Here is a 12,898-nt window from a genome sequence, read left to right on the forward strand (position 1 = left end):
ATTTTGAGTTAATTTAAAATTCCATTTGCAATGCAGGAGGCAAGTCCACGTCAAAATTTAGTAGTAATAAATTTAATAATAATGCATATATTTGTGGAGACTGGGGTCAAGTTGTAATTTACAATTTAAAAAATGTGCAGAATTTCACAAGTTACTTCATGTTAAAGAAGCTCTTAATATGGAAAGAAAAATGCACTGAGCTGTCAACGTCTTACAAATGCAATTATGCCACCTAGTGGCAGAAAAATGTACAATACAGTACGTCTTTCATTTTAACTAAATTTTATGAATTATGAAATAACTGTATCAATGACTAAAAGATGCAGCCATATTTCTATTAAATCTTTTTCTATTTTTATGTTAAGAGTATGAAACATTTAACTGTACATTTTATTGTATACGTTTAGATATAACATTTGCGATTAATCGTGAGTTAACTATTAAAGTCGTGATAAAATTATGATTACAAATTTTAATTGCCTGAAACCCCTAGTGAATACATCAGATCTAGAAAGTAAACATTCCCCATTATCATGCCACATTTCATTAAATACATGACTTATAATGAATGTCTGTACTTTTTGTTTCACATTTGCCTGCTCTTCTGCTCCAAATTTGTCCTCATGTTTTTATGCACTTACAAAATGTAGTATTTATTGATAACACAACATAGAAAAAACAACCACGTCACAGTTCAAAACTTTAATTTACATTCAGTTGGATCTTATTACGCTTAATTGTATTTACAGAAATGTGCATTACCAGGACAAGACAAATGTACTGTACATACTGTATCGCTGTGCATGAGGCCAAGTAAGTAACCTATGTATAATACAGAACATTTTTGAATAAAATAGGCGTGTGTGTGTGATCCAGAGAACATGTTGTGATGTTCATTAAAGTGAATTGTCTCAGAGCCAAGACATGAGAGCGCAAAGCTTGGGCCATGCACCTTCAGCTCTCGTCTTCTCCTGTTAACATACAGGAATGGATGTCTCATCATGGAAACCTTTGAGAACAAAATTACACAATCTCAACACAGCACAGCAGAAAAAGCACTATCACTTTTTATCCGTGGAATGCAGGTGTTTAAAAAACACACAGAACATGCTGTAAAACTTAATAATGTTTGGATATTATTATGCAATGAGTTTAGTAAATGAGAAATTATTCACTTCAATATTAGCACACTGCTCACATCGCAGACTGCAAAATTGAAAATAAAACAACAAATATTCTGATGCAAAATGTCATCATTTTTTGGACTGTCTGTCCGAAGAAAAGAAAAACACATGCAAATGAATACTTTTAGCTTTTGAAAATATCAACACTTCAGTTCAAACGCTTTACAATATGTTCTATGCAACCCCACTAGTCTAAACATGGTATTCTGGTTAATGTTGTGTTTGTGGAATACAGATGGAAAACCCATCTATTTCTATCCATCTTAGGGGGCAGCCATTTTGCCACTTGTTGTTAACTGAAAATGACATCACAATTACTCAGGGCTCAGGTAACAGCCAATCATGGCTCAGTTTACGAATGTCACGACCAAACAGGTGAGTTGTGATTGGTCGTTTAAATGACACCTGCACAAGTGTGATTTTTAGGCATCAGCAAGTGGCAAAATGGCAGCGCCCTTAAAATTTATAAAAACAGGTCGATTTTGTTGCTTAACTCATATTCCACAAACACACTAATCAGAATGCCGTGTTTAAGCTAGTGGGGACAAATAAAACAGCATTGTAAATAATTTTTTGGGTTTCACTTCTTGATAAACACACTATCACCCCCCCCCCCCCTCCCAAAATGTTTTTAAAATAAAATAAAATAAAAAAGAAGCAACCAGTTGACTATAAATAAATACAAGATTGCTGTCCAATGAAAATATATCTCACTGTGTATTACTTAATCATTCAAGAGCAACAATGTACCATACATGAGTTTCATTGGACAAAATACAATATTGTGTAATTGTTGGTGATGAAATGGCAGCCAATGGATAGTTTATTAATTGCTTTGGTATCTTTTTGTGTTTTGTGTGTACGGATGCGTGGAACTGCCAATGTGGAGTACCAGTAAATATTTTTTTGACTGGCAACCACTTTCAAACATATTTGCGAGTATGTTCGAATGTACTTGTAGGCTAAACATACAAACATAGCATATTTTCTCATAATGCCATGCGGTATGGACTTGATGCACAAGTCCATACCGCATGGAATATATCTAATCTAAATCATGCACTACATAATAATGATAAGAAATCCTAAGCAGAGGTGGCAAATCCAGGTCCAGAAAGTTAAAATCCTGCCACAATTTGGCTTTAGCCATTGATGCTAGCTAGCTAGCTAGCTAGCTCCCTAACAGGTAAACCAGCACCATGGGAGCTAGCTAGCTAGCACCTGGAGCTAAAGCCAAACTGTGGCAAGGTTTTTACTTTCTTGATTTACCACCTCTGATCCTAAAATTTATGAATAAACTTTTTTTTTTTTTACTTAAATTTTGAACGTATTGGTATGCTTTTATTTTTTTCTTCACCCACACTTGCGCATGCGAAAGTCATACTGTGTCGTTATGGGAAAATATGCTGTTTGTAGCACTTAGCCTACATCTACATTCAAATGTACTCGTGAGTACTGTATGTTCAAACACATTTGAATGTACTCACAAGTCAAAAATGTTTACTTCACATTGGCAGTTCCACGTTTGCGCAAGTTAGTACTTGAGAATAAAAGTTATGCATGGTCACGCCTCTATCAAAATTGTGTCCATTGAACAGCATATACCGTAAAAAATATTTTTAATAATAATAAAACCCAAAACCTAATATTGTGTATTTGATTGCATTTGATCATGAGCATTATGTTTAGGGATGGAAATTTGATAAATTGTCCTTGACTGACTAGTGGCAAAATGAACAATTAATTAATTGAATGTCTATAAATGTTTTGAATAATGGAATGTTTTTTCCTTTTAAAGTTATTTTGATGGCAATGTTGTACTGCACCAAATAATGTGCAGAGGCGTTTCCAGCTCATGTTGTTCTTTAGACAGCAAACTGTCGTTGAGAAGGCCTCAACGGTGCCTCTGCTCCACATTTCATTATTGCACATGAATTAAAAATAAATTCCACACAAACGTCAAACTACTTCCTTGTCAAATAATTATGCCCTTCCCTAATAATGTTGCATACCGAAATGGTAAAAGATTTGGTAGCTAAAGATGGTCCTTTTATTTGTATTGTAAATTTTCCATTTGCCATGTAAAGCACCGTTGTGTTCCTGAAAAGCGCACTATAAATCCACCCATCCACCTTCATACTCTACGTATCTTATTCGTGATATCACTACTTCAGAATGCAGTCCCCTTGCTTTAGAATATAGAGCAACAACATAACCCATTGCTGTAGTAGATCTTTGTATGAGCAAGCGCAAAATACACAACAGGATTTTTACAGTATTTCCCATCTTCATGAGTCTTAACTATATGCTGCCTTCCACAGAATTAAGTCTGAAAGATGACATCAAACTTCATGGCAGTTTTTGTGTGTGAATCTTTTTTTTAAAATGACAATTCAATCCAAATTAAAACAAATAAATGTTTATTGAGACTCTCTCTATAACACATTTTGTCGCGATATGGAGTAGAGATAGACCGATATGGTTTTGTCAAGGCTGATACTGATACTGATTATTAGTAGTCAAGGACGCCAATAACCGATATTTGGAGCCGGTATTCATTTCCATTAAAAGGGAAAATATTGGCATCAAAATTTGAAAAAAATAGAAACTCCAGCTCAATTATTATTATTTTTATTGTTAAACATACGTTTACTAAGCAACTTTTGGGGTTCGTAAAATATTGGAGTTAAAAAATGTTTTTGTCAATAAACCTCTTTGTTTTTAAAATCTAACAAAAAGTTCAGAGATCTCCCATGGGCAGTGGCATGTCTTCAAAAGCTAAAAACTGAAGTAAATAGCTCTCTATTGTTTGCTACAGTAAATAAAGTTTATTTTAAATTTCAAAATATCTCAAGTATTAAAATTTTACTTAGTTTTAATTTCAAACAAAAACAAGGTGCAGAGAGTTCCCAAGGTCAGCAGCATCTCAGAAAATTTAAATACCCGGTAATTAGTTACCTGAAGTTAGCACTTTTTAAAAAATTAATCTATTATCAGCCGTATGATTCTTCAAAATGGCAGATGCCGATATTCGTCAAAATGCTGAATATCGGCCCAGCCGATAATCGGTCTATCCCTAATAGGGAGCATTTCTGTTTTACAACTTTTCATCTGGGGCTCTGTGTGCTCAATGGTTAAAGTAGCATGTGTGGAAGGTAGGATGAACTTTGTCTGTTTGTTTGTCTGTCTGTCTGTCTGTCTGTCTGTCTGTCTCTCTCTCTCTCTCTCTCCATGATGGAGCTTAATGTTAAGACTGTCGGCCTTTGCCTATTGTTGTGATGAAGAACCCCTCCCTCCATCCAAATATCCTGCCACTTGCCACCCTTTACGGGGCTACCTAGTGAGCATGTGACCTTCCAGACTTTGTGGGCGCCGTGGGTCCCCCGCCCCCCATCTGTCCATGATCCCTTCGTCCATGACCCAGGATACAGTGCGCGCTGCCACACCCTTCATCGTCGTCATCTCCCTCGCTTTCGGAGGACGACTCGCCAAACTGTCGAGGCTTCTCATAAATACAGCAGCCTGAAAAACAGTGTTCTGGATTAGTGCTAATCAAGGTGAGCCTCCAAAATTAGGATTTCATTCAAAAAGTCAGAAATACACCTGACGTTTGTTTGGTTATAAATAGCAACCAAAGGGAGCCTGTGATGAAAATAGCATCTCAGGATGTAATTATGCTGTGCAGCACAGCGCATCCATCAATTCAATCCATTTTCTGCCACTGACTTTACAACCACAATCTTAAATGTTTGTTAAGTGATTGAGCAACACAAAGTAGCACATAAACGTATACACGTATTCCACGTATAGTGGAACGGGAATGATACATAGTTTTAAAAAATTTAAGGGATACTTGACTCATTGAACCATTTTCAGCAGTAAAAAGTTCATATTTTGTCCAGAATAAATTTGGTAACTTTATTTTTTCTCATGTAAAAAGAATACTTCAAAATACTAATTTTTCCACTTGCTGTCAACTGAAGATTACATCACCTATGCTGAGGAAATAGGTAACGACCAAATGGCTCAGTTTGGTCATGATTGGTCGTCTTCAGTCGACAGCAAGTAGAAAATTTTGTTTTTAAAGTTATTAATTGTACAAGAAAAATAATTAAGTTATCAAATTCATTCTGGACAAAATATTTACTTTTTGTTGCTGATTGGCTAATTGGCTCAATGAGTCATATATCCCTTTAACTCTTTGACTGCCAGACATTTTCAGAAAAGGGATGCCGTCAGTGCCAGCCGATTTAAGCATTTTGACTGATCTTTCAAGGTCCACAGAAAATGTTCTGTTTGGACTATGGAAACATACTACCAAATGAAAGATTGGACTTTCATCTTTCATCAGAAAAAAAAGTTTGTTTCTACCTTATTCCGTTCTTTAGTAATCAACAATAGAAAATGGTTAGTTTCACCCGATTTCGCTTGTTTTGGACTCAAATACGGAGAAATCAAGCTTTTAGTGAAACGATATTATTTCATGCATTCTAGCGAATTTTACACTTCTTTTTGTCCATGAATGATGCCACAAACACCTAAATAGTGCTTTACTTCTATAAAACACTACCACCAAGAATGAAAAAGTGTTATTTGATAGCAAAATACGTTTATTTACATTCAACAGTGTAACAATTTGACAACAATTTGGCAAACTATTTACAAATGTGTGCAACTGTGGTGCTATTTACAAATATGTGGATGTTTCAACGACAGTTTTTCTTTTTGTAACACTCTCCTGCGTGCAAGGAGACGCAACAGCATTTGCACAACAGATTGCCTCTTCGCGTGCTCCACTTTCTTGCAGGCCGTTTTTTCCGGGGAATAGAATAGCAAGTATATACTGTATTGTGTGTTGCCATCAAGTCTAATATCAGGATCATGCTACGGTTACGTTACGGTGGTGTTACGTCTGGCTTCCTCATGTCCTTCAGTTGCTATACCGGGTTGTAAGAGATGTTCTGATCCATCTTATCCACTCCATTCATGGTGGCATCGTAGTCCAGAAACAGTGTCTTCTCCGTGATCAGACTGTACCCGCTCCTCCGATGAATATGCATTGGACTCGGGGTACTCTTCATTGTCCGACAAAATGTCCGCATGTGCAGCTCCGGCGTTAGCAGCGCTAGCCGGTGATGCTTTATGACGTGAGAATAAAGGCCGCGTCCAACTGTGGCGTCCAACTGTGGCGTCAACCTCGGGATTCACCATCATCATCAATGTGCATTGGTCGATGCCAACTCTCCATCTCCCGATCGAATGTCCGATTGTGTAGAAGTACCCGGTCGGTTATTGTGCGCGTTTTCCGGCCTTAGCAGCGCTAGCCGCGCTTAGCCGGTGAGGCTTACTACGTGATCATAACGGTCGTGTCAAGGCTTCCAACTTTGGCGTCAAGCTCGGAGTCATCATCATCGTCGACATCAATGCGCTTTTTAGTATTGATCGATGCTTTCCGTCTTTGAAAAAAATGCTCAAGCGTGAGCTGCTTGCAACCGGTTGCTTGATCAGCCATTGTGGCTTCATCAGCCATTGTCTCCTCAACACTCTAGCTCCGCCTCACGTCTTCTACTGACGCCCACGGTGGGCGGCCCATCCAACCTTGTGCAAAGAGAGTCATCGCTGCCATCTAGGGGCCAAAACGAGTCATTATACTAACCAGATCTGCTTGATACTTTCAGCACAGCTGCCCAAGGCTTTCCTCCACCCGTTTCCCAAAAAAAAAAAAAAAAACAGTGAACGTCTTTTAACGTCCTCGGCGCCCTTCCGTAGGTTTATGCTAAACGTTTTATAACGTTTATGGCGGTCAAAGAGTTAAGCAAATCAAAATCTGAAATAATTTAATATTGTGTTTTGTTTGTCTTTCTCTGTGAATAGCGAAAATTAGCATATAATTGATGGCCATTATAAATACATTGAAAATTTAAAAAAAATAAAACAGTCTATTGTCATATTATTAATAGTGAGTTGTTATTTCACTAAAATGACGGAAGAGTTACATCATAAATAAAAAGGTTTTCATTAGGGCTGTCAATATCAAATATTTTATAATCAATTATTATATTGATTATTCCATCAATGAATTAACTAATTGGATACAAATTTATTATTTATTTGTTTAACCAAGTTGGTCCCGTCTCTCTTTTTCAAGAGAGACTTGACCGAGAAAGGCAGCAGAACACAAAGTTACAGACATACAGTACTACAGAGTAAGACAAATAAAAAATTCACAAAGCACAACATTTTAAATTAAATGATTAATAAAATTGTTCAGCCAAGCTAAAAACATCGACATTGCATGGAAGCTGTTTCCATGTCTTTCAATTTAGATTAAAAGACATTTAAGGACACCAGTTCCTTGAGCTTTAAGTGATTCTGCAGAAAAGGGTGGTGAGCACCCAAAAGCCATTTTCCCAATTTCTGTCCCGGATGTTTGGGACAGAGAGCAAAAAGAGGTCCTGCGAACGCAAGAATACTCTCTGGTGCTTCTCTGCTTGATAAAAACACAAAGATAGAGGGGAAGCAGCCCAAGAATTGCCTTATAAATTAAGGTGTGCCAGTGAGTGAGTCTGCAGGTGGACAATGCAGGCCATCCAACGTTGTAATAATATATATAGCAAAATCATTTTTGTCAAATAACGCTTATTAATGATTTAAAAAACAAAACAAAATAAACAACAAAAAAACAATCAAGAAATATCACACGAGGGGGAGTGATGATACTCATTATTTTTTTTTAACAGCTACTTCTCAGTAAATGATTAATACAAAGAGCTCCTAGTTTGACACATACTATGTTTACATGCAGTCAATATCCAGGTTACGGTTAGAATTACGGTTTGTGAAACAATCGAGGTAACACTTTTACATGCGTGGCGGACAGACTTACTCTTGTTTACATGGTCATTTGTGCTCGATTGGAATAATCTGTTCGGATCGCGAAGCACAGACTGCGTAATTACGTAAATATATGTCATTTCCGCTTTTAACTTTCTACGGTACATAAAAAGACATTATATTTATGTTACTCACCACGCTAAATAAAGTAGTCGGTTTTCTCCTTGCTCCAGAAGTGTGGTTCTTTGCTGCAAGCGTCATGTTTGTTGACATCGGCTTGGGTATTTTTAGTTTAGTTTACACGCCAGAAGCACAGACTTATTTACTTGTGTATAGATGTATGTGTATAGGGCACAACTGTGGCATTTTTTCGCTGTAGAGACCCAAAATAAAGTGAAAATTAAAATAAATAAATTTGAGTTACTGCGCGTGTTTATATGGCCTTACAAAACCTGAGTATTGCCAATATTAAGGTTTGAAAAGGGTTATTGCCTGCATGTAAACATAGTCACTCTTTTCTGAGGCCACTTCAGATTCAACTACATGTAAAATAAATGTTATTCATACTGTGACTGGTATATATATATTTTTTAAATAGATTAAACTGACTATTAATTTTCCATATATTAATTGTGATTCAATTACTGGTTTGGTTCAGAACATGTGACAAAATAGAGAAAATATTGATCATCCTTCCTAAACAATGGTGCTAAATGATTAATCGATTACCAAAATAGTTGTTGATTAATTTGATGATCAATTAATTTTGACAGCTCTAGTTTTTATGATTGGAAAATGTACATTTCTGTCTAGGCTAAAGCCATTTCACTTTGGAAAACTGAGATCAAGTTCAGTTTATCCCTACAGATAATCAATATTTTTGAATGAGTTTGCTTGTCCCGAAGCTTAGAAAAGACACTGCTAATCAAGTCCAACTATATTTATCTTGCAGAAATAAGAACTATCAACACTACTGAGACAAATGAAGGACTCACATTTTGAAGACCTCCTCCCCAGGTGCTCATTGTCAACCGTGTCGCTGGACCATTCCACCTTTTTCTCGGTTTTCCTCTTCCTTAACTTGATTGTCAGACTACGTCCCTCCTGGAAACATGCCACAAATAAATGTAATAACTTTTGATTAAGACCCCCTATGTAATCACTCAGCATTCTGACACAACGTGTGACCAGTCTGCTCTTGCTCAGCCTTAGTTGTTGAGTAGTATAGAAAACGGATGGTAGGATATTTATGTCCCAATAGGAACAAACTTACAGGCCTAATGGTAACCAGATGAAATGCAGCACAATTCACCACCAAAGGTGCGGACTGTCATGGAATCTGGCTGTCACACGACCATAAAAATGCCTTCCGGATAAGACGCTCTAGTATATTCTATCAAGATAATGGATGCTGAGCGAATAGACTCGGAAAGTTGCATGTAGTAGAAAGTACAATGTGTTATTCTTCTATATGCGTAACGCGCCCAATTTATTATCCGTGATTTGACGTAGGCTATTTGCGTTACTTGTAAGGGCGGCCTTTGTATTTATTTTTAAGCAACTGGAATGTTTATTAGCCACTGTAACGCGCATTCACCAGAAATGTCACGAGACGTCTTTTAAATGGTTTACCTGCTGAGGCGGTGGCGGTGTGCTGTTTTGAACAGTCTCTGTTATCGTCTCACTTGACGTCCCGGGAACCTCCGCCATCCCTGGAGCTCGTTTGCTAACGAAAGCCTCAGCTAACTTTTAAGATGGAGTCCTAACAACCGCTGTTTACGGCGTACTGTCAAAGCGTCAATAATAATAGACAATTATAAATACAATCAAAACACGGAGGAAATGTTAATGAAAGTCAGATTTGAGGTCTTGAGCCCTCTGCTGGAATGGGATGTGGCCAACCAATATGTCAAGAGTCAAGAATCACCAATATTTAGCGAGACTCGAAACGGAAATATATTATTATGTTGTCGAATGTCTGCATAATTTCATATATAACTTCTAAATATAAATCAAGATGTACTGGGGCTTTGAACAAAGCATATTATTGTACGTTTTTATGCTTTTCCTTTGTAAAAAAATATGTTTGTTTTAGTTGTGCCTTTAAAACTGTACGCTGGATATGTTTTACTTTGAAGCCCAACAGGCTAATCTATTTCCGTTTTTTTTTTTTAAATGAGGGACGATATTTGTTGACGGACAAGAGGGACTTCCTGTTTCTGAGTTCCCATCGTCCGTATTCAAAATAGACCGTCATCAAACAACAATCACATGCTATTATTTATCTTGCTAAATATTTTCAAATGGCATGTTCATCACGGGACTATGCTAGCTTAATTTAAAATTAAATAAAAATAATAATTTAAAAGCATAACAAATACAATTTAAGAAATGCGGGCTTTACAAGGAAGAGGAATTTAAAGGTCGTTGAAAGCGTCTCTCAGTACTTTGAAAACCAAGCAAGCTCAGGTAAACAAACCTATAATATTTAAAACGTATTCTTATTTTCTATTTTCCTTATTTGAAATGGCAGCAGTCATTGAGAATAAAAAAACTATTTTCCTGCTCCGTGTGTAGCTTGTCATTAAGGATGTGGAGGGTAGGTCCTGTTCTAAGGCTCGCAAGGGGAGAAGCGGTCAGGCTCAGTTCCAGTAACTTGTGCAAGCCTTCATCATTATCCGCCAAGTCAAGCTCGCATTCTCGGCTTCAAGTTGAAAAACAGACGCGGAAAAAACAGAGGGAAGACGCCATACTATCCACTCAACACCTTGTGAGTAGGAACGACAATGTGTGCAGTACAGTGAATAATATATATCGACTTCTGCAGATCAGACTCCTTATAAACAGTCTCCGGGAGCCAACAACTTATTTGTCAATTGACTGCCCCTTTTTAATATCATTCACACTTATCCTACGAGCCCCATGATCTACAAATTTATTTATTTATTATTATTTTATTTTATTTTTACAATCAGTAGTTTTGTATTCCATCTCTGAAGTTTTTTTCCAGACTGGTGAAGAAGACGTTATCAAATGGAGTGAGAAGGAGAGATTTCTCTACACTGGTCATACACCACCAGGGGCAAAAAAAGGTGAGTTCGTCCCGTTCACTCCCCACTCACCCAGTATCATTTTATGTTGTTGTCGTTCTGCAGCACTCAAATTATAGGTTCACACTTATGAATGTGTTTTGGTAGACACAAGCTTGCCATTCCCATCCTCATACAGCCCAGATTATGTGGAATCCATCTGGTATCAGTGGTGGGAGAAAGAGGGATTCTTCAGGCCTGAGTATCATGTGAGATATTTCAACACCATGTTGGTGACATCTGAAATACTGTATATGCATGTTAGTTTTGGTTGCGGTATTATTCACTATATGACGTGTTGTTTTTCTCTATAGGACGTTCATGAGTTATCTCATGCTGTGGATAAGAACTTCTCTTTGTGTATACCGCCACCAAACGTGACAGGGACTCTGCATCTGGGCCATGCTCTGACTGTGGCAATAGAAGATGCTTTGGTTCGATGGTAAATGACAAAAACAGATTCAGAATGTTGCTTTTTTTTTAATATATATGTTTTTGCTATGATTGTAATGTTGCTGGATAAACGATGGATCAGGCATAATCTATGTGTTGTTCAATCCACTAAGGAGAAGGATGCAGGGCCATAGAGTACTGTGGGTTCCTGGCTGTGACCATGCTGGTATAGCAACACAGGTAAAGCAGTTCTGTTTTTCTCCCCTCTTTTGTCATAATTCAATATGTAAGAGCGGCTTTTGTGACACAAAATGGCAAAGTTGGTAAATTATGTTTGACAAATATGTTCATATTTTAGAGTACTTCTGAAGTGATGGGGCTGGAATAGAAAAATTATGTCTCAGCTTGTCTTCAACCCTTCCCTGTGGAGTAGGCCATGGCCATTTTTGGGGCCTGGACACTTTGAAGAAAGCATCTATTTTTTGCCCGTGGATTTAACAAAATACACCGAAATATTTCATGGGAACCAGTTTCTACTTTATACTAGTGCCACTTGGATTACCTAAAAAGCTAAATGTTCTGATGACAGAATGCGCATAGTACACAAGAGTCTGCCCATGGTATTCATTGCTGTTTTCTATTCAGATGTTCCTTGATGGTTTCAATTAATGAATTCTACGGGCCTTTAGTTTGAAGTGGTTTTGCTCATTTACTTAATACTCATTACACCACTACAAATTAAAACAAACATACGTATATTATTAATGTCCCTCAGACAGTCAATTGAACATTTGTATTATCTTTGTAAATACTTTTTTTTTCTAGTGTAGTATTTGTTTTCAGTGGATTGAGAAAGTGGTCATAATGTAGCTGTTGCTAGAATTGGATGCTCATGATTAAAGCCAGCTGTCAGCTTTATAAATCAAAGGCTCTTGTATATTTGTTCCTGAAACATTGCATTTAAAAAAAAAAAAAATCAGAGTGTGGTGGAGAGGCTGCTGCTTCGGAAAGAAGGGAAGCACAGGCAAGACTTGACGAGAGAAGAGTTTTTACAGGCCGTTTGGAAATGGAAAAATGAGTGAGTCTACCTTTTTATCGCCAGTATATTACTGTATTCTTTGTGTGGTCATTTCTGAGTGCATGTTCGTACTGGTTTTGTGTCAGGAAAGGAAATGAGATACATCACCAGCTGAGGAAACTTGGTGCTTCTTTGGACTGGAGTAGAGCGTGTTTCACCATGGATAAAGTAAGACACATTTGAACTGATCGGTAATTGTTCCAATTATTAAATAATTGTGCATGCATGTCGATTTTATTTACTTCCATTCACATAGCCCTTTTACATCAAAATTGCTACTGTAATGACCCGAAAAGCTTCCTGAAATCTGTTCATATCAA

General features: G+C 37.2%; 2 protein-coding genes across 4 annotated transcripts in view; one reads left to right on the forward strand and one right to left on the reverse strand.

The window, feature by feature from the left end:
• Positions 1–687: 687 nt before the first annotated feature.
• On the reverse strand, positions 688–9,926 carry ppp1r11 (protein phosphatase 1, regulatory (inhibitor) subunit 11). The gene is made up of 3 exons (XM_086063355.1): positions 9,651–9,926; positions 9,014–9,122; positions 688–4,706 (listed from the first exon to the last, which is right to left on the reverse strand). The coding sequence occupies exons 1-3, from the start codon at positions 9,726–9,728 to the stop codon at positions 4,522–4,524; spliced, it is 372 nt and encodes a 123-aa protein (XP_085919481.1). The 5' UTR covers positions 9,729–9,926; the 3' UTR covers positions 688–4,521.
• Positions 9,927–10,222: 296 nt separating this feature from the next.
• Positions 10,223–12,898, forward strand: part of vars2 (valyl-tRNA synthetase 2, mitochondrial) — a 46,242-nt gene continuing 43,566 nt past the window's right edge. For all 3 annotated transcript variants that reach the window (XM_086062249.1, XM_086062248.1, XM_086062250.1), the window contains exons 1-8: positions 10,223–10,487; positions 10,596–10,788; positions 11,029–11,110; positions 11,216–11,316; positions 11,422–11,549; positions 11,674–11,740; positions 12,481–12,578; positions 12,665–12,746. In XM_086062249.1, coding sequence (XP_085918375.1) covers positions 10,609–10,788; positions 11,029–11,110; positions 11,216–11,316; positions 11,422–11,549; positions 11,674–11,740; positions 12,481–12,578; positions 12,665–12,746 — 738 coding nt within the window. In that variant the 5' untranslated portion in view covers positions 10,223–10,487; positions 10,596–10,608. The remainder of the gene's footprint in view (positions 10,488–10,595; positions 10,789–11,028; positions 11,111–11,215; positions 11,317–11,421; positions 11,550–11,673; positions 11,741–12,480; positions 12,579–12,664; positions 12,747–12,898) is intronic.

Source organism: Leptonotus elevatus, chromosome 19 (assembly GCF_054856555.1).
Source record: "Leptonotus elevatus isolate MCC_2025b chromosome 19, RoL_Lele_1.0, whole genome shotgun sequence".
Classification (NCBI taxonomy): domain Eukaryota; kingdom Metazoa; phylum Chordata; class Actinopteri; order Syngnathiformes; family Syngnathidae; genus Leptonotus; species Leptonotus elevatus.

Excerpts from the sequence above, each read along its gene's own strand:
- ppp1r11 (XM_086063355.1), bottom strand. The coding sequence starts at position 9,728 with ATGGCGGAGGTTCCCGGGACGTCAAGTGAGACGATAACAGAGACTGTT. Across the intron at positions 9,123-9,650 it reads CACCGCCACCGCCTCAGCAG|GAGGGACGTAGTCTGACAAT; the intron begins GTAAACCATTTA and ends GCATGTTTCCAG. Across the intron at positions 4,707-9,013 it reads GGGGAGGAGGTCTTCAAAAT|GCTGCTGTATTTATGAGAAG; the intron begins GTGAGTCCTTCA and ends ACTGTTTTTCAG.